The sequence below is a fragment of the Notolepis coatsorum genome (genome assembly GCF_963971535.1).
Source record: "Notolepis coatsorum genome assembly, chromosome: 12".
NCBI lineage: Eukaryota > Metazoa > Chordata > Actinopteri > Aulopiformes > Paralepididae > Notolepis > Notolepis coatsorum.
In genome coordinates, this window is record NC_140176.1 from 35,363,812 (window position 1) to 35,385,938 (window position 22,127).

General features: G+C 41.7%; 2 protein-coding genes across 2 annotated transcripts in view; one reads left to right on the plus strand and one right to left on the minus strand.

The window, feature by feature from the left end:
• The window catches only part of mtrr (5-methyltetrahydrofolate-homocysteine methyltransferase reductase), a gene marked incomplete at its 5' end in the record, with an annotated part of 104,129 nt that extends 102,320 nt beyond the window's left edge, over positions 1-1,809 (minus strand). Inside the window, 3 exons of the mRNA XM_084326135.1 lie at positions 3-120; positions 1,012-1,162; positions 1,666-1,809. Of these exons, the coding sequence (XP_084182261.1) occupies positions 3-120; positions 1,012-1,162; positions 1,666-1,809 (413 nt within the window). The remainder of the gene's footprint in view (positions 1-2; positions 121-1,011; positions 1,163-1,665) is intronic.
• Positions 1,810-3,241: 1,432 nt separating this feature from the next.
• On the plus strand, positions 3,242-21,983 carry cct5 (chaperonin containing TCP1, subunit 5 (epsilon)). Its single transcript, XM_084325725.1, has 11 exons — positions 3,242-3,470; positions 3,911-3,971; positions 4,471-4,635; positions 7,768-7,966; positions 11,653-11,845; positions 13,429-13,578; positions 15,987-16,106; positions 16,944-17,129; positions 17,870-18,007; positions 19,435-19,615; positions 21,639-21,983. The coding sequence occupies exons 1-11, from the start codon at positions 3,366-3,368 to the stop codon at positions 21,764-21,766; spliced, it is 1,626 nt and encodes a 541-aa protein (XP_084181851.1). The 5' UTR covers positions 3,242-3,365; the 3' UTR covers positions 21,767-21,983.
• The last annotated feature ends 144 nt before the right edge of the window (positions 21,984-22,127 follow it).

Consider the following 22,127-nt stretch of genomic DNA (forward strand, 5'->3'; position numbering starts at 1 on the left):
ACCCTACACCGTCGTCCGCGTGTCCCGTCGCATAGAAATGTTTAGCTCCGAGTTCCAGCAGACGACTGTCGATCGTCTTTCCGCAGTTGCAGAAATTTGCGTAGTTTGTGTCTCCTAGAGCTGGAGAGAAAGCAGAGGAACGCAGATGTTTGGGAGTTATCAAAGCTGGAAAATACGGAGTCCGTTTAGAACAACATGTAAGCATCTCACAAATGGGACCTCAGGGCTTTCCCTAAACAATAGTATAGGGAATATATAGGGGCGCAGCGTCACTATGACAACGCGCCAGCACCACCATGTGTTAAAAAAAGAAACAGACGCACCATTGTCTAATACGTGATTGCTCTACTATCCAACTACTAACTATTGTGCAACCTTATACACTGTACTTAAATAAGTAACTAATTTGGAATTTAAGTTGCAGTCAATTACTGCAAATGGTTCTCTTTATTGCTAATTTGTTTGCCTCCCAGACTGGGGTCAGAGCCCACCTCAAGACCACTCCCTACTTGAGACTCAGCAATAGTTAAAAATCCTTGGGAAAGCCCTGGACCTAGTGATAACGCATCGAGACTAGGGATGCTCGATGTTGGCTTTTTTACCGATACCGATATACCGATATTGTCCAACTCTTAATTTCCGATACCGATATATGCAGGGTTTTCCCCCCCCCCCCCAAAAAACTGAATAATTTCAGGTAATTAACATTACATATCTCTTGTCGTGTAATTAACACAACATTATGCATACTTTGACAATAAATAAAATAATAATTTGTTCTTACTTGCTTACCTGGGTAAATAAAGGTTAAATAAATGTAAAAAGAATTATAATAATTTTGAAAACCGATACCGATATTTTCCGAAATCACATTTTTATGCCAATATCGGCCGATAATATCAGACATCTCTAATCGAGACCACATTGTGCAGCGTGCAACATTTGTGTAACTGATTTGCATACAGCAGCATGCGTTACGTGGTGCTGGAAATACAGAGCCAGGTAACTTACCTAAAAGTGTGTAGTGAAGTTTATAATAGGCAGTGGGAAGGGTCTCCTTCTTGATTGTCTTTACAAAATGCAGGGCCGTGTCTGGGGGCTCCCCGTCGCCAGTAGTAGACACCACAAAGACCACCGGGGCATACTCCCTCTCCAAGTTGTACTGTATACAGGCAGTTATTAAAAGGAACGTTATGGAGAAGATAGATACCAGTTTCCTCCTATGCGTTCAGTAGAAAGCTATCCAAAGTTAGCCTACCTTAGCACAACGAATGGAAGCGGACATAGCCTAGCTAACTCCGGGAGAGGTGTTACTTGGCCAACGCCTAAAGCTAACCGATACTGTCTGCTTCCTTAAAGCTAGATAGCTGGATATCTTTCTACTGAACGCACAGAGAGGAAATTGGTATCCATCTTCTTGTCTCACTCTGGAAAAAATGGTAAGCGAATTTCCCATGTTAGTTAGCTTATTCCTTTAAGATCATCAGTTGGGAGTTATTTCCATTATGAATACAGTACATATTGGCACAATGTCAAGAGTCCAGCTTTTCACAAACAAAGAAAATTACCAAAGCAACACTGTTATTGTGTAGTAGTAGCAGTGTAGCAGCATGAGAAAGGCTTGTTACACTGGTGTAAGGCGGGACACCTGTGGCAGGTGGCTACCTTCTCTTTCTGGCTCAAACAGCTGATGTCAGCCACCAGTCCATGCTCCCCTGCCTCATCAGCTATCCCCTCTGCTATGGACTGGGCTTGTCCCTTCTGAGAACCATACAGAACCAAGAACCGGGCTTTCGCTTCACAGGGCATTCTGGAAAAACGTGCAGCACAACAAAATGTTTTCCGCAAATTAGCGAGACATCCCTGCGTCCTCAAGGTGAGCAGTTCTCATCTTGTCTGTCGAGGACTGTGGAGTTACCGGCCGCTCAAGTGTGCTGTGAGATTTTGCTCAAATTAACAAAATCATAGTAAGACAAAATGTATTGTAGCGAATTCAGGGGGCAGCAGGGAACATCCGTGGTCATTACAGTATGATCTTTATTTAATCAAGACCAATGTAATCAAACAAAGTTCCTCAAATGTATTTGACCAAATCCATGACATTTACAAACAATCAATTATTCAGTATGCCTTGGAATTTAGTTTTGTCTAGGTGTTCTTCAGCACCAAAAGCATCAATGAGTAGTTTACAATGCATGATCCCACCTCGTAGTGTCATCTGTCAATGCAGATGTGTGCTCTGCTGTCAGTGCATTAAAGCAGTGTTTATCTGATGCTGTAGGAAGTCAATACACAGTGGTTAGCAGCAGGGAGGGATTAAAATGTGGCTAGTTGGTTGTCGAATTCCATAATGTTCTTACCTAGATGTCACGAGGCTTGAAATGTAACAGGCTTGTTGTTCCCACACAATATTATTGAACACATGACGAGCACCTTTGAACGCTCTCAACGCCACCATACAGCACCGGAAGTGACATCAGCTTTGACAAATGCAAACAGGAACAACTTTACCTCCACGGGTTGCACGTGGATTCATTCCGATTTCATGTAACACACTGATTTATTCATCTGAAGTCATCTTTACTAAAGTGTGCTAAAGACTTTAGCGTACCATTATATCATACCGAATTACTGACAATTAATAGAAACAAACTAGTTGCATGACATTATATTTATAAATAAATAAAGGGTAGGCCTAATATTACGAAATAACTCAAGTCAAGGCAAATTACTTCAAAATTGATGTGTACAGTGAAATACAGCTGATCCACGAAGCTGTTTCAGTACGTCATGTTAGCTCATACTGCTCTCTGGAATAAATAAAAATGTGACATAAATCAACGAATGAGTTCAACAGGTGTCTTTAAAACTAAAGCCATTTGCATGTATGATTTGGTACCTGATAAGAAATGTCTGCAGCTTGTGATTCAGCTCATCCCCGATTCCTCTTGGAATTGTATAAATAAACGCGTGAAGTCACGCGAGATCGGGAGCGCAGCAGACCGCGATTGCACGAGATCGGAAGAAACCATAATTTTATGGGGATGACTTGCAATTCTTTAATCAAATAAGCCGACATTCTTGATTTGATCAAACAAATAATTAACAACACTTAAAAACAACGACGTGATATATTTTAAGTTGTAGTGGTAAAAAGGTGTGTCTTTATAATAACTTTATAGATCGGCAGTCACTCAACAGCACTTGGTCTCGCCCACCCCGCCTAGAGAGAGCCTTCCAGAAAACGCCGCAGACCCGAGCGGCTCCAGACTGCAGCCACAACTCCGGCTCCTTGAACCCGTTACACGGCGGCACAATTGGGTCTGAAGACACTGTCTTGAGTGTCCCCCCATCCTCAAGTCAACATGTCGAGTTTAGGTACTCTAGCCTTCGACGAGTATGGACGACCGTTCATCATCATAAAGGACCAGGATAAGAAGACTCGGTTATCGGGCCTCGATGCGCTGAAGGTACAATGGGCTAAGCTGGCTAGGAAGTAGTGTGGCCCGCCGCTAGCTTATTTGTGCTATTATCGGTTGACAATACGACTACCACTAACTCATGGGTTGTTGTTTTCGCATATATATATATATATATAAACAAATGCATAGCTGGTCAACGTTGCCTGACTTCCATCAATATGACAGTAAGATTAGCTAGAGGATTAGCCACCGCATGCTAACGTGACGCCCCATGTGCTTCCTGTAGCTGCTGAGATGCTGCACATGATGCTGCCTCGTCATGGGCGTAACTTTAGCCGGTTACAGCTTACTATTGTTGAAACAAGTTGTTGTTTTGCAACTCGTTCAGTTAGGTTTGTCAAATGTCTAGTACCGGTGCTTATTAGCAGTGGGACCATGCTACCTACTACGTTATTGCCCGACTGATCTCTATTATATTTGTTTTGCAGTCTCACATTATGGCCGGCAAGGCAGTTGCCTCGACGCTGAGAACGTCCCTCGGACCGAATGGTGAGTACCACCCTGTCGTGACACGTTCCGTTGGTCCAGTCTGTCAGTCCCCCATTTTAATTAGTTAATGTGCTACTCCTAGAAAAATCTGCATCCATTTCCCAGTCTGAGTGTGAATACTTCAAAATGACTTCGTTGGCTGTGTCGATGCAATGCCTTAACTGCGCCACTGGCGAGACGTCAGTGACGTAATTTGTAAAGTGCAATGTTTATAATTCTGACAATTTTTTCCTCAAATGGAGCTACGCGCACTCACATGACTGGCCATTCAAAAATTAACTGACATGGCATTGGCAGCTAACTTCAATTATGGAAACTCATGGGAACCTTCCCTCCCCTGTGCTGCTACGATGCCCACATTTCCCCAAGGGGCTCAATAAAGGAATATCTTACCTTAACTTATTGCTGTGCAGGTTCTTTTTTTCCAACACCCAATAGGACACCTAGGCCAGACATGTGTGTTTTTCTAGTTTTCACTTTCACCATCTCCCGCCCCTAGGCCTGGACAAGATGATGGTTGACCGGGATGGCGAGGTGACCATCACCAACGACGGAGCCACCATCCTCAGCATGATGGATGTTGACCACCAGGTCGCCAAGCTCATGGTGGAGCTGGCCAAGTCCCAGGATGACGAGATCGGTGATGGAACCACAGGAGTTGTTGGTAAGAGGAAGGAAGATGGTGCCTCAAGATCTGCTGAAATATGATATTCTCCATCACTCACTCTAAGGTGTGAGACCAATAATTGGCGTTCTCTAAATTGAGAATCATTGGTCATCGCTAGGCCTTTAGCGATTAGCAATAAATCATAGGCATAGGCTGTCGACAAGGGTTCTCCAAGCATCCCGATCCTGAGCCAACCTCTCAAGCTGCATTACATTAACCATACGAGAAATATTCAAAGTTTCAATCCGTTTGCACATTTAGTATACATTCAGTGTTCGACTTACGTAATGATTTGCTCCATTTTGGTCTGAAACGCCGACAAATAATCCTCAAAGCGAATGTTGACGTTATCCAGGTGAACGTCCAGGAAGTATTTTACAGCCGTTTGATCCCATATAAATAACTTATCTTTAAACCACTATTCGTAATTCCGCCTAGAGCCAGGACTCGACAGTGCGTGTTTCACTCATTTGATAACATCCCATGTTTCACTCTATCTGGAAGGGAGGGGCTGAGCCCGATACCATCGAGCTCTTCAGCCCTGTGTTCTACAGCCTGTGACAACTCCTCTTGCGAGTCGTGCTGTTTCTATGTAAACTCTGCGAGCAACGGGTCCAATAAATTAATCGATAACAAAATAATCGTTAGTGACATCCCTGAGTATATAAATGAGTACTACCGAGTAGGGCTGTCCCCGACTAAGGATTTGGATGGTCGACTATGATTGGCCAAAATTTGCCGGTATTCGACTATTGGTTGACTAAAAAAAATAAAGTATATTTTAATTTCTTCGTTTTTTTTTTATCATTCCATTTGGGCTGTGGGGGGTGCTTAATGTCTGAAGGAGTCGACTGAAGGCTTCTTGTCCTCTGCAAAAGCATGCAATTGGTCCACTGATGGATACATCTTGATATTTGTCTAGTCTAGTGTGTTCATTAGATGGGTGAAATCCTTTCAGTGCCTGTTTTCGTAGGCAGTTAGCCTCTGGTATGCGTGCCATTAGCGTTAGCCACGCTTCTAGGCCTCTTTTCTTTTGGAAAGCATGATAAAAAAAATGATATATATATTTTTACTTTCGACTAAGAGGTTGGTTAGTCGACTACGGCCCCTTTCGACCGATTAGTCGACTAATAGTGGTCAGCCCTACTACAGAGTAATGGTGCTATCAGATGTTTGTACAGAGTTGTAGTATTAATATGTACAGTGATACAGGTATAAAGACACTGGTAATAAATCATACTGGCCAGCAGCATAACTAGCAAGGGATATGTATAGATATAGTACCTACAGATCTGTAAAAAGGATTGTATGCAGGTATATACATATATATATATATTAGGGCTGTCAGTTTATCGCGTTAATTAGATTAATTAATTACACAGCAAATAATCACGTTATGAAAATTAATTACAATTTTTTTTTGTATCTCATTCATTCCATAAGCATGTAGAATACACATTTACAGATTTTTTTTTAATATGGTCCATTTGCATGTTCTTGGTATCTGATTCTAGGGACATCTATGAATCTCAGGGAATGTATTCCCAGTGTCAGAAATACTGTGGGCTAGATCCACAAAGAATGGATTGCACGGTGCAAGTTGCACCCTTACTTACAATTCATTATGAATTGAAAATGGGGGACCCTGATGTAAACAAGACGAAAGTCTTTCTCTGGTCTGCATTCCCTTAACAATTGTGTGTATTGAGCCGTACTGTATTGTACCCATTCTGCAATCTGTTAATAACATTTTCATTCAATCAATCAATCTGCATTGATGACATTTTATTTTGTGTAAATTGTAATGAACCAAATGAGAATATCAATAAATTTTTTTTTATCTTTGACTGTGAATAACACCATGCTCAAATTGACCAGACCTGAAAAATCTAAGCAAATTAATAGATGGAAGATGATTAAACAGAAGGTTTTGTAGATACAGTGCTGAATTCTGCCATCCGGACACATGCAATTTGAAATATGATTATAGAATATGAGGCATAAAATGGTAATGTGATTAATTAGATTAATTAATTACAAATCCTGTAATTAATTAGATTAATTTTTTTTAATCGCCTGACCACTAATATATATATATAGCAAGAATAAATATACGGTATATACAGCATTATTGTACATGCTATCATGCAGAGTTGTATGAGTTAGCAGTCTGTATTCCCTATATCAGGGGTTAGGTTTGCCCACGGGCCAAATTTTCCCCAAGCCATTGTGTGGCGGGCCAATGATAAGTGAAAATTTTTTAACTTAAAAAAACGACATACATGTTTGCACTGTCTTTTTTCTATTATAAAGTGCCTCTCACACAGTGCATTACACATGAACAGATCAGTCATTTGATTTTAATGCAGGTGCTCGCATTATAAATCGAGATCAGTAGGGTGCATTTGATTTTAAGCACCACGGCGGGTGTATTATACATCGAATGTATTATTATTATTATTAAAACACAACACTCACCGGCATAATGCAGGCAGCCCTGCCCTGGACTTGATATTGTTTCTGCTTCGGTCCTCCAAAATCCATATTAATAACATGTTAAATGTCCACTCGCGTTGAATGCCCACCCAACTTGAACACAGTTGCTTGCTCGTGTTGCCATGTCAACAAGCGAGAGTCACCGTTTGCTTATTGCAAGAGTTACCTGTTGCTATAAACCCGTATTTTAAGAATGACTCCTGTTTATTAAAATAAGCTTTATATGTCGTAGGCTCCTCATCATATTTCCCCGTTGCATTGCAAAGAAGTTATTCAAAGACGTTTGTTTTGTTTTTGCAAACGTTCGCTCGCCGGCATCCCAAACGCGGAAGTGAAAGTGAAATTCCATTTGTTCTCCCAGTCCATGTGACTATTTCTAGCATTTCAATTGGCTATAGTGACAGCCATAGATATGATGAATAGATGGATACAGCTTCAAAAGACACTCTGACGTCACGAGTGAATATTTCCTGCGCGTAAAATAAACATCATATTCTCAAAATAACCTGACGGGCCAGAAATTATTGCTGGCGGGCCCATTTCGACCCGCGGGCCGCCTATTGCCGATCCCTGCCCTATATGGTTTGTCCCCATTGTGATCGTGTCTCCTCCGTCCTCTCCCTTCCTCCCCAGTGCTGGCCGGTGCTCTTCTGGAGCAGGCTGAGCAGCTGCTGGACAGGGGCGTCCACCCCATCCGTATCGCTGACGGTTACGACCAGGCTGCGCGCATCGCCATCGACCGGCTGGACAAGATGGCAGAGACCTACCCCTTCGACCCCAACAACATAGAGCCCCTCATCCAGACGGCCATGACGACGCTGGGGTCCAAAGTGTGAGTCAAATATTCTAATACCTAGTCATTTCGATTATAAAAATTGAATAGTTTACACGAATATAATTTGTGAATTCGGCCGCTCTCAGCCTCCCAGACCCCGATGAGAGGGACCCCCCCCCCCCTTCCCGCCATCCACCCCCAGAAACGGGGCTCCCCCACATCCCAGGGCCGTCCCACGTGGGGCAGAGCACTCGGCGACACGGTTACCTTGAATTTGTTTGGGCCAGGCCCAGTAGAGGGGCGAGGGGTGGTACTCTCCCCCCCACCGAGCCAAGCCCGCTACCTCCCATGCCACCAAGCACCACGCCCGATGACCCCACAACATCCAAGACCCCCTCCCGGGCCAAACCGCGGAAACGATGGTCCCCCTCCCCGGCATCCCCCCCTGAGTTAAGCCCATAGGAGCCCCCATATCCCAGGCCGATGCGCGTCGAGCCGGGCCCCCAGCGACACGGGTCCCTTGAATCAATTGGGCCAGGTCCAGTAGAGGAGAGGGGACCCCCCCCCCAAACGTTGGTAGCAACGTTTTGCACGTTTTTGTAATTTGATAAAGTAGGGCTGAATTAACACTTTGATCGCCATGGTTAAATTCATAATTTACCATCCCTAGCCAGCTCTATTTGTCTATGGAGAAGTTCCCCTTCTTTGCAGGGCTATAACTTTTTAAATTGTATTGCTAAATTGCCATTATTATGGCCCATTCAATGTCTTATATCTATTGTTCAGGGTGTAGTAACGTTATACTTTTTCATTCACATATTCATACTAAAATACTGTCTAAAGTATAATTATGTTTTTATCGTTTTCGGCAGCTTTCTCCAGAACTTGATTTATAGCCCTAAATGCATTATATTGATGATCAAATACAGTTTGATAGCGATCGGTGCCAGATAAAAAATTTCAACTGCACATAGTTCTAGAAGTTACTACGTATGATCTGATGTTGACCGGATGGGCGGGGGGGTCGTTTATAATTCCGTGGGCAACGTTATATCATTCATCTAGTGTGGGTGATATGATCATTAGAGCAGTTAGTATAGAGGACATTAGAAAATAATGCTGAAACTCACCGTAGCTTCCTCGCGCCGTTGGCAGATGAGCGTGGAACAGAATTTTTTTTCTATTATGGGATGGAGAAATACCCGATCCATTTCCAGGTTGTATAATAGTATATACGTCCAAATCAACGGATCGCTATGTCTTGTGTCGAGCTCGAGTCCCGGGACCTATAGCGAGTGATCGGACCGAATTGAAATGAGCACCAGCTTCTACATCCTGTTTCTCCCCTGGGCGATCGGCCACCAGATGGCGCTCTTGAACCGTTAGAGAGTTGAGTGGAGCTCAGCAGTATCTCGGGTCCCCGGGGGAGAAATATGATTTCGATCACAGATTTTTGAAATATTGATATCAAAGACGTGTTACGGCGTCTTCGGCAGAATGAGCATGGCGGGGAAAGACGAGTTTCGGCGTCTCCGGCGATTAAAGTGTTAAAGAAAATGCTGAAACAAAGCAGAATATGAATTCTTTGACATAACACCATGCTAAAAATTACCAGACATGCAAAACTGCCACTGCGCTCGTTCAGTACCTGTAAAAAATCGAAGGAAATTAATAAAGGGAAGATGATTAAACGGAAGGTTTTGTAGATACAGTACTGAATTCTGCCATCCGGACCCATGCAATTTGAAATATTATAGAATATGAGGCCTATAAATGACCTTATTATAGCCAACTCTCACATCTATGGATCGGCCAAAATCTCCTTTTTCAAATGGCAGAGTTCAATTAGGATTTAGTATCACCAGGCGTGCAATGCCGTGCATCGAGAATGAAATCTACTGTGTACAGTTCGATTCTTAGAATGGATATGGCTCCGCCATTTTGGATCGTATTTGTACACATAATAATAATAATACACTTTATTTGTATAGCACCTTTCATACAGAAACTGCAGCTCAAAGTGCTTCACAACAGAAAAAAGACGGGCATAAAATGAGCACATAAAGTGCAGACATATAAAACTGTACAACAGGTTACTGTAACTAATAACTTCTACCACTGCACTGATATGGTTATGAATGGTTACAGGCAGCCATGTTGGAAGAAAAACTACTGCACAAACATCCCGTGCAAGACCTATATTTCGTGATGTTTTTCATCCAACCTATGGTTGCTAAATGTTCACAGAAGGTAGAATCTATGCCAATAACCGTTTTTTTTTTTTTTTTTATCCATTCTCATTTTTCTGTTTTTCCCATCCCAATTTTGCCTCGTCAATTCTCCCCTCCCCTGTCTCGAACGTTGCTAGACTATGCCTCCCACTGGTCGGCTGCAGTGAGGACCAAGCCTTGCATCACGTGTCCCCTCCGGTACACGAGGAGGCAGCTGTCTCATCTTTTCACCTGAACAGTGCAATCTCTCAGTGGCGAGGAGTAACGCGTGGGAGGCTCACGCTGCCCCCGATACTTCCTGATTCTGCTGTACAGGTGCATCAACCGACCTGTAGGAGTCTGTCCACAACGTCCAATCCCCACCCACCGGCTTTCCCACCCTCTAACACTGCCAATTGTGTTAGTATGACGACCGGCCAAGCCGGTAGCAACGCAGCGAGCTGGGCTCGATACCAGCATATCCTGCGTTAGTGGCGAGCGCCTTGCCCACTGCGCCACTCAGCCGCCTAACGTTCAGTTTTGTGATAGAGTATCCCGAGAAATAAAATCGCTGGGCACTTTTTTTTTAATTCCAACGCTCATTGAGAACTCTGGATGCCCTGTGCTCATGACTACAAATCATCATCATTTGGCGACTGCGCTAATTCAAAATGGCGGATCTCTGAAAATATGATCACGTTTTAAAAACGAATCTCACTAACTAACCTATTGGTAAACAAACGTATTGCTGAAAATATACACTGACTGCTGTTGTGACATGGTTAGGATGTTGTTTACTCTTGGATACTTTTGGAGAAAAAGATGCAACATTATGTCATACAGTGAGTCTAGACAGATTGATTTATGACGTGATGTCTTTGCGGTCCGCCGATGGACCGCACGGGTGGAAGAGGTTAAAGGAACACACCGAAGGGTGCTCCAGTAGCACACCATGTACCGCGCTGCGTCGCGGACCTGGTTGACTCCGAGTTCGATTCCCGGACTCGCCGTCATTTGCCGAATGTCTTCCCCTGCTCTCCCGTTTCACCATACATCTGTCGGTCATGCTTGACCAGAAAAGCGATAAACGCTAAAAAATGAAGTATAAAAAAAAAAAAAAACACACACACACACCGACATTGTAAATGCGCTTTGCGTCTTCTCCAGTGTCGGACAAGAAGATGGATACCAATTTCCTCTGCGTTCAGTAGAAAGCAATCCGGCTGCTAGCCTAGCTTAGCACAAATGAATGTAAGCAGATATGGACCACTAGCCTAGCTAAAACTGTCCCAACAGCTATGCTAGCTGGTCCGTATCCACTTCCATTCATTTGTGCTAAGCTAGCTTGCACTCGGATAGTTTTCTAATCTACTGAACATGCAGAGAGGAAATTGGTATCTATCTTCTTGTCCTTCTCTGGAGTAGATGTTAAGATACCTGTACTGGCATTTGACTGGTGGCTAGGCTACTAGTCATGGTCACAGTCTGGTGTCGTGTCATCATTCTTGACCCTTCCTTCCCTTTGCCTTTCAGGATCAACCGCTGCCACAGACAGATGGCCGAGATCGCGGTGAACGCCATCCTCACCGTGGCCGACATGTCCAGGAAGGATGTGGACTTTGAGCTGATCAAGATGGAGGGCAAGGTTGGAGGCAAGCTGGAGGACACGCAGCTCATCAAGGGAGTCATTGTGGACAAGGAGTTCAGCCACCCACAGATGCCTAAGGTACAAACGCCAACGAAGAAGACCTTTATTCTAGAGATGTTCCGATACCATTTTTCCTTCCCGATCCGATTCCGATACCTAAGCTTTGGGTATCGGCCGATACTGATCCGATACCAGTGCATACATTAAAAAAATATATATATATTATAAAACTTTTTTTATTTATTTTTATACCGCTACTGTTTTTTAGTAATAACTATAAAGTAATGGTATTTATTCAACAGGTGATTGTATAGATTAGTATTAGTATCAGTAATTGAAAACTATCTCAATGAGTTCACCCACGGAAAGGTTGTTGGCACATTAGTTCCACACGGACATTATTCGTTGCTGTACTTGCTTCCACAAGGCTCCGTTTAAGTAGCAGAGGCTCTGTTGGGATTTTTGCACAATAAATATTCAACATTCTCTTTTGCGACTCCGCCTCAGACTCTTATCATTTGGCACTAAAAGCTAAACATTGTCACTGATATGGCTGTCCGCAACATGTCATTAATTGTGTACGCGAGGTGGTCGATCAGTGACGACGTTAACGTGAGCTAGGTTAGCTAGCATGAGCTACCGGTAGATGGAAAGACTAACGTTACTGGTGGAAATGTGATTTAACTTGGAATACTCCTTTGCCAACTTGCTGTACTTTGCTTGCAGGTCTGCAGCCATTATTGCTGGATTATGAATAGCCCCAACTTTAGCCAAGGTAACGTTAAAGCTAAAACTTTAACGCTAGCTTTTGGTTAGCTGTTCAATGCTAATAACGCCACCAAGCGAACCCTTCAGAGCTCCCCGTCAACAGCGCTCTGTCGGGATGATGGCATTTTAAGAAAGTATCTGCTGTTAAAATGGCATTGACACTTTAATTCACGGTCGGTTAAAAACACGTTTGTTTTATAATGCTCACTCAGCAGACCGCAGTGTTGTTGATAAATTACGTCATATGGTATCGGAGCGCAGAATTAGAGGGTACTCGCCGATACCGATATCTGCGGCATTTCCGATACTGGTATCGGAACACCTCTACTTTATTCTAGCGCTGGCGGTTGTATTTTCTCTGTTGGACCCCCCCCCCAGAAATAAATGACTGTCAATACATTTAACTAGGGCAACTGACCGTCCACGGAAGATGAGGAACAACATTCTAGATTTGTAACTATCTTGAGTGAAGATTAACTAACCAGAATCATGGTGTTTCATTAGATGCAATTACTTTGCATCAAACTGCACAGTACAAGGCTCTGTCGTCATGTCGTTTCACATAATAGTTTGCCAAAAGAAGAAAGCTAGGTCTTTATGCATGTACTGTACTAGGTAGGTACTTAAATAATCCACAGGAGGAATTGGATAATGCTATAAATGATGACATATGCTCAAAGAAATGTTTTATGGACGCAGAAACTTCCTCAAAGTTATGCACTGTAGCTTTATTCTCTTGTTGAAACAGGAATGCAGCCGGACAGGGTCTTTTTTAAGTTAAAGGCCCAATCCGAGATCCATATGAAACGATGGCAAGAGTGCCACAACTTATTTATTTGGTATAGATAAAAAAAGAAATCACGTAAATAAATAACCCCTTTCTCGCCCCCCAGCTTTTGAAAGACTGTAAGATCGCCATCCTCACCTGCCCGTTTGAGCCCCCAAAGCCCAAGACCAAGCACAAGCTGGACATTACCTCCGTGGAGGACTACAAAGCACTGCAGAAGTATGAGAAGGAGAAGTTCCTGGAGATGATCAAGCAGGTTAGTATATCAGCCTTGTCTATATAAATAATATATATATCGTGTGTGTGTGTATATATTAGGGGTGTAATGGTACACCTATCCCTACCGAACCGTTTCAGTACTTTACATTTGGTTCAGTACCCGCTTTGTACCGAACGAATGCAACAGTACCCACTAACGGAACACGCATGCAAAACTTTATTTTTTTGCGTAAGAATTTTATTCAAAACTCCAAATTCACCCATTCCCAAAAATATGTTTAACACAGCTGGGTCATTACTGAAAATGTATCTTTCTTGTTCGCCAAATAACACACACCCTCACACCAACTTTCTCCCACGACTTTCGCTCACAGCTAATCCGAGAGAAGAAAAACGCACAACATACTTTGGCTGAGCTCCTCCAGTCGAGCTGCTGCTGTGTTTAAATCCTCTGCCATTGTTGTCATCTCTTCTCTAGAGTCTTCTTTTTCTGCTTCACGTGAAGTTAAATCTACTCCAGAAGTGAAACCTAAAAAGCGTGCACAGGTGGGGGCGGTAGGCAATTAATTTACTCAGTGGATGCCTGAACAGAGAATGGCACCGGTATCACTGACTACCACGGCAGGCCTAGGTGGAACTAAGTATAACTTAATAAAAGATAATTATATTTAATAATAATTATATAACTCTTACTGAACTTTGACCTCAAAACTGAGGTACGTACCGAACCATGGCTTCTGTGTACCCCGTTACACCTCTAATATACGTGTGTATATATATACACTTTTTTTTGTTTGTACTGTGCTGTTATATTCATGTTTTGTATTGTTATCAAATAATGGGAAACAAAAAGGTACATTGGCATTATGAGATCAACTTCACGCCACAGCTGAAGTATCCTCAGAGTACCTCAGACCAAGAACCGTATAACTCTGTTTTTAAGTTTTCACAGGGACAATGTTCTCAAACTTTTATCATCTAAAGATGGTTATGCGTTTTCTTTCATAGTTCAAGACTGAGTTACCGTAATTCCTCTAATGGTAACCCCGGCTTGTATTTGTTTCAACTGTAGCGGGTACCAGGCTTGTATTAGAGGGAGGCCTATATTTAAAATTTTCAAACCGATCATAATGAATAAATCAACATTTTGTGTCGGTTTGAACCCAGTAAAATGTACTGGGTTCATTTATTGAAACCAAGTACTGTATGAAATAGTAAACAGTGCAATTACAGGTAGTCACTGGTCATTTCAACGTTTTCAAAGTGAAATCAAGTAACTAGCTCAGTATGCAGCTCAGTATATTAGTAACCCGGCTTGTATTAGGAGGCCGGCTTATAATTGCTTAGCTCAAGAGCGCACCCGGCCATTAATAGAGACCCGGCTTGTATTTGAGACCCGGTTACTATTAGAGGAATTACGGTATATGGTTCATTTTATTGATTCTTCTCCTGGGACATTCATATCGTCACTGCATAAATGTGACAATCAATCTATCACCTGTAGGTTGTTTAATTCTTTAATGGAAGGCAGTGTTGCAAAACAACACAAATCTCATCTAGTGGAGCCTTAAGCGAGCACGTTCGATGTCTGGATTTCAGAATTCACTTAGTCAAAGTGACATTATCGATTCTGGGGCGATGTTTTTACAAACTGAAAAAGGTTTGTGAATGGCCCTCTGTGTTCTAATGTTTCAGAAATATCGCTTTAAGACTTCTCATTTCTAGTCGATAACCCTGACACCTATGTCACCCAAGGTTCTACTAAATTAGATGTAGCCTATGTTCTTTTTGTGGCGTTGCTGCCCTCTTTTTTTTCTTTTTTCTAACTTTTTGTTTTTCCTCCTGTATTTGCTCTTGGTATGTCGGGTCTGTTTTGATTGTGCCATGGCAGTCTTTAATCATCTAACTGCTCATATGTTGTCCATTTCGACCATGTTGCTGCCCTCTTTTAATGTACCTCCTGCTGCCCTTGACTATTTCCTTCCCTTGGGGCTTTTATGAAGTGTCATCCCTGCTATATACACAGTGTCTCAGACAGATTAAAATGTATCATCATTATACAGTACAACGAAAAGAAGTTTGGCATCCAATCACAGTGCAAATGTAACAGTAAAGTGCAATAGTAATATACAATGTAGTGACAGGTGATTACACAAAAGTATTACTACTACAGAGTAATGATGCTAATCACTATAATAGTTCCCTGAATGTCCCCAAGGGCATCAATAAAGGAATATCTTATGCATGTACGGAGTTGTAGTATTAATATGTACAGTGATGCAGGTATAAAGACACTGGTAAGTCATACTGGCCAGCAGCGTAACTAGTAAGAGTAGGTAAGCGATATGTACAGAGTATCTACAGGTATGTGAAATTTCGGATGCATCTTGTTAAAACTCTTAAGCACATGGAAGTGAGTTGGATCTGTTGTGGCCTTTATTTCAGGTGAAAGACAACGGCGCCAACCTGGCAATCTGCCAGTGGGGCTTTGACGACGAGGCCAACCACCTGCTGCTCCAGAATGAGCTGCCTGCTGTCCGCTGGGTCGGAGGGCCTGAGATCGAGGTGAGAGAGGCTGTCAGAGAGGTGGCCCTGTTTATTGATTTGTACATAAGAAATGCATTATCACAAGTTTGAAAATGTCAGGGTATCTGCAGGGTATAGAAAAGTATTAAATTCATTCTCAATTTTAGGCCTTAAAAAGGTGCGTCTGGCGAGAGCTTGTATGGAACGCACACGAATTAAAAGTGCAGCCGCCAGTTCAGTGTCGCTACGTGTTTGCTTTATTTTCTTGCTAGTATGGTTTTGAAATTGCTATTAAATTTTGCTCTTAGGTGGTATTATATGTAACTTGTTGAAACCTGCAGAGACACTTTCAGAAAGGTGGCCATATTTATTGATTTCTACATGAAAAATTCATTACTGTCACAAGTTTGTAAATGTGTTACAAATCCTATTGGGCTTCGTTTTATAGTAGTGGCCTCAGTTCTGAAACGGAAAATGTACCTATGAACTTTGATATTCCCCTGGGTGCTGTCAGTGTAGTCTATAACATCTTTCATTTCAATTCATCGTCTATGGAGCAGCTTCAGACTTTATACTTGATGACATCACCAGTTTGAGTTTTAGTTAACTGTCGTTTTTGGATGTGGGAGAGAATTGCTCATTGTCACTAATATCTTTACTGTTCTAGACCAGAGGAATAACAATGGACTGAATTATGTATGAATTCTGAAATTAGGCATAGTTCCCCTTTAACCAAACTATATTATCAGCAAATGATAAATTGATCACTCTGTTGAAAGGCGTTCGGTTGTCAATTCCTATGGGTTAACTTCCCATCACTAGACATCATCGTCTGCGTCCAAACATCTTGACGTTCATAGTGTCTTTCCTCCGCAGTTGATCGCCATCGCCACCGGTGGGCGCATCGTGCCGCGGTTCTCCGAGCTGACCCCGGAGAAGCTGGGCGTGGCCGGCGTGGTGAAGGAGATCTGCTTCGGCACCACAAAGGACCGCATGCTGGTCATCGAGGAGTGCAAGAACTCCAGGGCCGTCACCATCTTCATCCGTGGAGGCAACAAGATGGTGAGGACCAGTCGGGCTTTGATCCATGTGTATTTTTATATATTTAATATCGAACGTAGACCAATCGCAGTCACTCTTATTGTCTGGGACCAAATACGGCCACGCCCCATTCCCAGTAAAAAGTGGGAATTTCTAGAATGTCTTTTGGGCGACGGTGTTTACGGAAGTGCCTCAAGTTGACTCTACACATCACTTTCTGTTGTCAGTAGATGGCAGCATTGGTTTAAAATTAAAATGTGAAAATGTTAAACTACAACAATACATTTCCCAAGACCTTTAGCACAGGTCTTTGACGCGATCTGAACAGCGGTAAACAATTAATGCGACCTCAGTACAGTGACCGCGAATGGTAAACTAATTATCTTAACAAAAGTGCATCATTAGCATAATGTTTTTTGTCTAAAGGGAAACAAAATGGTACAATTTAAGATTTTAAATGTTATCCGCATATATAGGTCAAATAAAACATCGTTAATTTGTAAGAACCCTCAATGAAAACGGTGCAGGGTAAGTAATATTCGCTATTATGAAAATGTGATAGAATCCTATAAAAATGTGGACGCATTTGGTCACCGTGACGTTATATATTTAATATTGTGTATTTTTTTTATTGAATATACGTAATAATTATTATATTTAATAATTTAATGTGTCGATTAGGTAAATTAATGTGTCTTTTATCTGTCCCCATTGGATCAGTGTATACATTATTTGTCTCGTGTGTTTTATCTGTCCATCAGATCATTGAGGAGGCCAAACGTGCTCTCCATGATGCTCTGTGTGTGATCCGTAACCTGGTCAGAGACAACCGTGTGGTCTATGGAGGAGGAGCCTCAGAGATCGCTTGTTCCCTGGCTGTCAACGAGGCTGCAGACAGGGTAATGAACTGTCACAATAGCCTTGTTATAATGCAGTATAACGTAGTGCTGGGAGGTATCCTTGCCAACATATGGTTATTGTTGTCTATGATGTATTACATATTGGGGGGGGGGGGGGGGGGGGGGTGGCGTGATGTATATTTATTTCCTTGTGGCAGTATTAAAAAGGTTTAAGAAAATTTACTATTTTGTCAGCTGTGTTAAAATATAAATGCATAGTGTCTTATCACATTGCAATTTGTACTGGAAAAGTGAATACTGTTAAAACTAAGAATTATCAGATTTTATAGATTAGTGATGTGATATTTTGGTCATATCACCCAGCCCTACAGTATGACTGTATTTGGTTTTCCAGTACAAATTGCAATGTGATATGACACACCTTCATGTCTTAATCTTACAGTTGTCATGATGCTATTTCATTCCAAGTAGTCTTTTCTTTTGAAAGGACAATATTTTTGATTAACTAAAAAATATACAGAATAGTGTATTTTTTCTTTTCACAACTTATATCCTGTATTGTAAAAATCCATACCGTTTCATGGATCCATGATGGTAGATAGTAGGGCTGTCTTAAATACTTCGAAGCTTCATTCGATGGGCATGGGATTCGAATATGAAAATAAAATTCAATATTTTTTTCAAAATCATCTCTGCCTCTCTTTGTTAATTACAACAAGCAATGCTGTTATTTAAGATGAGGTCGGACTCGGCAGATTTGTGTTCATTGTGCTGCTTTTATAAAGCCTCAAATGACTGCTTACAATATTTCATGAAAGCAACGTGTTTTGTTTGTGTAAGATTTAAAAAATTTTAAATTTTACAGCACTGACAAAGTTGAACAAAGTGCTGTACAAGTCCCACAACATTTATTTTTATTTTTTTTATCTAAGCTTCTCGGCTTCGAATTCCCAAAAAAATCGAAGGTCAGCCCTAGTAGATGGTAATATTCATTATACCTCCCAGTCCTGTAATGAACCCTGAAAATTCAGAAAACACTTAGACTTTCCGGTTAATCTATTATTAAAGCAGAATGTCTGGTGTGTCCTGAACAAAGGAATGTAGGATATGCTTCTGTTGAAGAGGTGCAGATAACAATACAATTGGAGTATTTCATTAAATAAAACAAGATCATCAAAAAGTGGTAATTAAGGAATTTAAAATTCCTCCTTAAAACTGAGATCTTGTTTTCAGCAGTCTCGTGCTTACACAGGCTGTAGGGCAATGGTCACTTATGCTTAAGTGTAAAAAAATATATATATATATATATATATATATAAGATCAATAGGGTAGACCAAGAATAAAGGTTTGGCCTGGTGGGCTCAGTAACTAACTGGGAAAGACTGAGGTTACCACTAATTTCTTTAAGGTGCTTTGCACCACACAGAAACCGATCCTCAAACGACCCTGTCCCTCTCGTTCCTAGTGCCCGTCCCTGGAGCAGTATGCCATGAGGGCGTTCGCCGATGCCCTGGAGGTGATCCCCATGGCCCTGGCCGAGAACAGCGGCATGAACCCCATCCAGACCATGACTGAGGTCAGAGCCAAGCAGGTCACAGAGAACAACCCCTACCTGGGCATCGACTGTCTGCACCTCAACACCAACGGTAAGGAGAGGGACCTGACCTGCATGGGGAGGGATTTGAGCAGATTACACCTGTTGAATTGGCTATTACAGGAATGTATCTATAGCAGGGGTAGGCAACCCTAGGCACGCGTGCCTGCATAGGCACGCAGGGGCATTGTCATAGGCACAGGGGGCAGCATTAAAAAAATATGTATACGGTATATATAATTTTTTTTTTTTTTTTTTTTTATATATTATAGTGAAATATTTTGCACTGTTGTCGCATTTATCTTGTTGAAATCCTCCCACAGGTTATTTTTACTACCACATATTTAATTGAGACCCTTTGTTTATTATTTCAATTTAGCTGGAAATACATTGCTACATCATTCAGTAACATTTGCAGAGCCTTATAACAAAAACATTATTACGGTCACCATTGTGACCAGTGGGATTAATCAACAAATTTTATTATTTATTTTTCTATTTCATTGAACATTGCACATGTTAAAAGCCATTTTTTTACTCAAAATGTGAGTATTACCAAGTCAACTTGTGTTCTTAAAACAATGACAATAAACATAGTTTTATTAGGTTAAAATAATGTGGTTGTGTACTTATTCTTCTGTTAACTTATTATGGATTGAAAACTGAAAACCTTAATGCACAGTAACTGAACTCAATATTTTTTACTTCTGGTAACTTATTATTATTTATTTTTTACAGTGTAGTCTTGCGATCAATCAAACTTATTTACACGATATACCTCACATTCACTCTCCATTCACATCCTGGTGTTCTCCATTAGGCCTGTAGGTGGAGCTATGACAGCACACGTACAGTACACACACCGATGGTGTGTGATGTGTCCAAAAATGAATGGGCAAATGTGAGTGAAATGGTCGCACTGTATGCAGCTGTTTGTCTGCATTGCATCCCCCCCCCAACTCAGATTTAGGGTTGATACAACCATCATAATAATATTGTTAATAATAACAATAACAATAATGTAAAAATTGTCATTAAAAAGACCTGATTATGAGGAAAAAAAATGTACGATGCATGGAATATTGTTGAGGCACACTAGTTACAACTATATTTCAAACAGGCACTCCATGTCAAAAAGGTTGCTGACCCCTGATCTATAGGATCGTTGTCATTAAAGGGGAACTATTTTACTATTTCTTTCACTATTTGGGCACTTTTACACAATTCCTGTGAGTCTATGGAACACCTCTTCATTTTGTATTTCTAATAAAGTACTCAAAAACGGCATTTTTCTACCTCAAGATCTTAAGCCGTTTTGAGATCACCACACCAACTGCCACATTATTATGCAGCTTAGAAATCTCTGAGCAGTGCTTGGTGGTGCAAATTAACCTGGCTACTCCGGAGCAATAAGTGACTGCGTATTCAACCAAGGGTTGCATCACAGTCACGAAAGGGGCTAGATTCGCGTGTCGTCGTAGGCTTTTAACACCATTATAGCGGTGGTGATGTTGCAGGTGACTTATGTTGGATGTGTTATAGCTTGTTGCCCTTTTCCCTCCTCGTGGAACTTCTGCATTGCATTTGTTACAAATAGCAAACAAACTGTTTTCCTCTGAAACTTTTAAAAAGTCCCACACTACTGACACCATCTTTGTTTACTATCCGCGCTGCTTCTGAAAGTTACGTGACTACGTCACAGCCAGGCATGAGAAGGGAGCGCTGGATTTGTGAAACTCCCTCTTCCTAAACCACACGCTATCAGTCGTACCACAGTACTGGCAAAACGGGAGGAGCCTACAGTCAAAACAAACGCCCTTCATCCCAATCCACCCACCGAATTTTTTTTTAACTAAGAAATATATCTGAGCTATCAATAATTTTATCGGGATGACGTCATAATTGCTGATATCGGCCCGATAATTATCGTGCATCCCTAATTTATATTTTTTATACCCAGTTTAATCACCTGTACATTGTATATTACTACACTTTACTGTTACACATGATGACACCTATGTTTAAAGAAAGTAATTCAGTAATTTCAGTGTTGCCTGTTTCCACTCCTCTTCCAGACATGAAGCAGCAGCACGTCGTCGAGACTCTGAGCGGCAAGAAGCAGCAGATCTCTCTGGCCACGCAGGTGGTCAAGATGATCCTGAAGATCGACGACATCAGAAACCCAGGGGAGTCTGAGGACTGAGCACGTCCCCCCCTCCCTCCATTAAGCGAGTGAGAAGTAGGCTCTGTCGTGTTTCCAGAATGTTCTGCGATGTCCTAGAGCCGCTGTTGCAGGCACTTAGTCCGAGCACTATGTCCAAACTGTACTGCATATTGTTATTTATCATTTGATACAAAGCCCCCCTCCCCATTCAAGATGTTGTACCGTTTAAGTCACCATTAAAATAGTCTGAAAACTCCTTGTTGCATTTTCTTTGTTTCATTGCTGATGCAACACAATAGTTCTCCATGTTTTAATTCACAGGATTCCTAAGGTATGGAAAATGAATATCAAACCTGGCTGTTTTATTGAGTTTATTGCAATAACATTAGACTCCATGCTT

What these genes read in the sequence shown, in the direction of transcription:
- cct5 (XM_084325725.1), top strand. Translation starts at nt 3,366, where the DNA reads ATGTCGAGTTTAGGTACTCTAGCCTTCGACGAGTATGGACGACCGTTC. An exon ending in ACGACGCTGGGGTCCAAAGT is followed by an intron (nt 7,967 to 11,652) that starts GTGAGTCAAATA and finishes TTTGCCTTTCAG; the next exon opens with GATCAACCGCTGCCACAGAC. An exon ending in GCCACCCACAGATGCCTAAG is followed by an intron (nt 11,846 to 13,428) that starts GTACAAACGCCA and finishes CTCGCCCCCCAG; the next exon opens with CTTTTGAAAGACTGTAAGAT.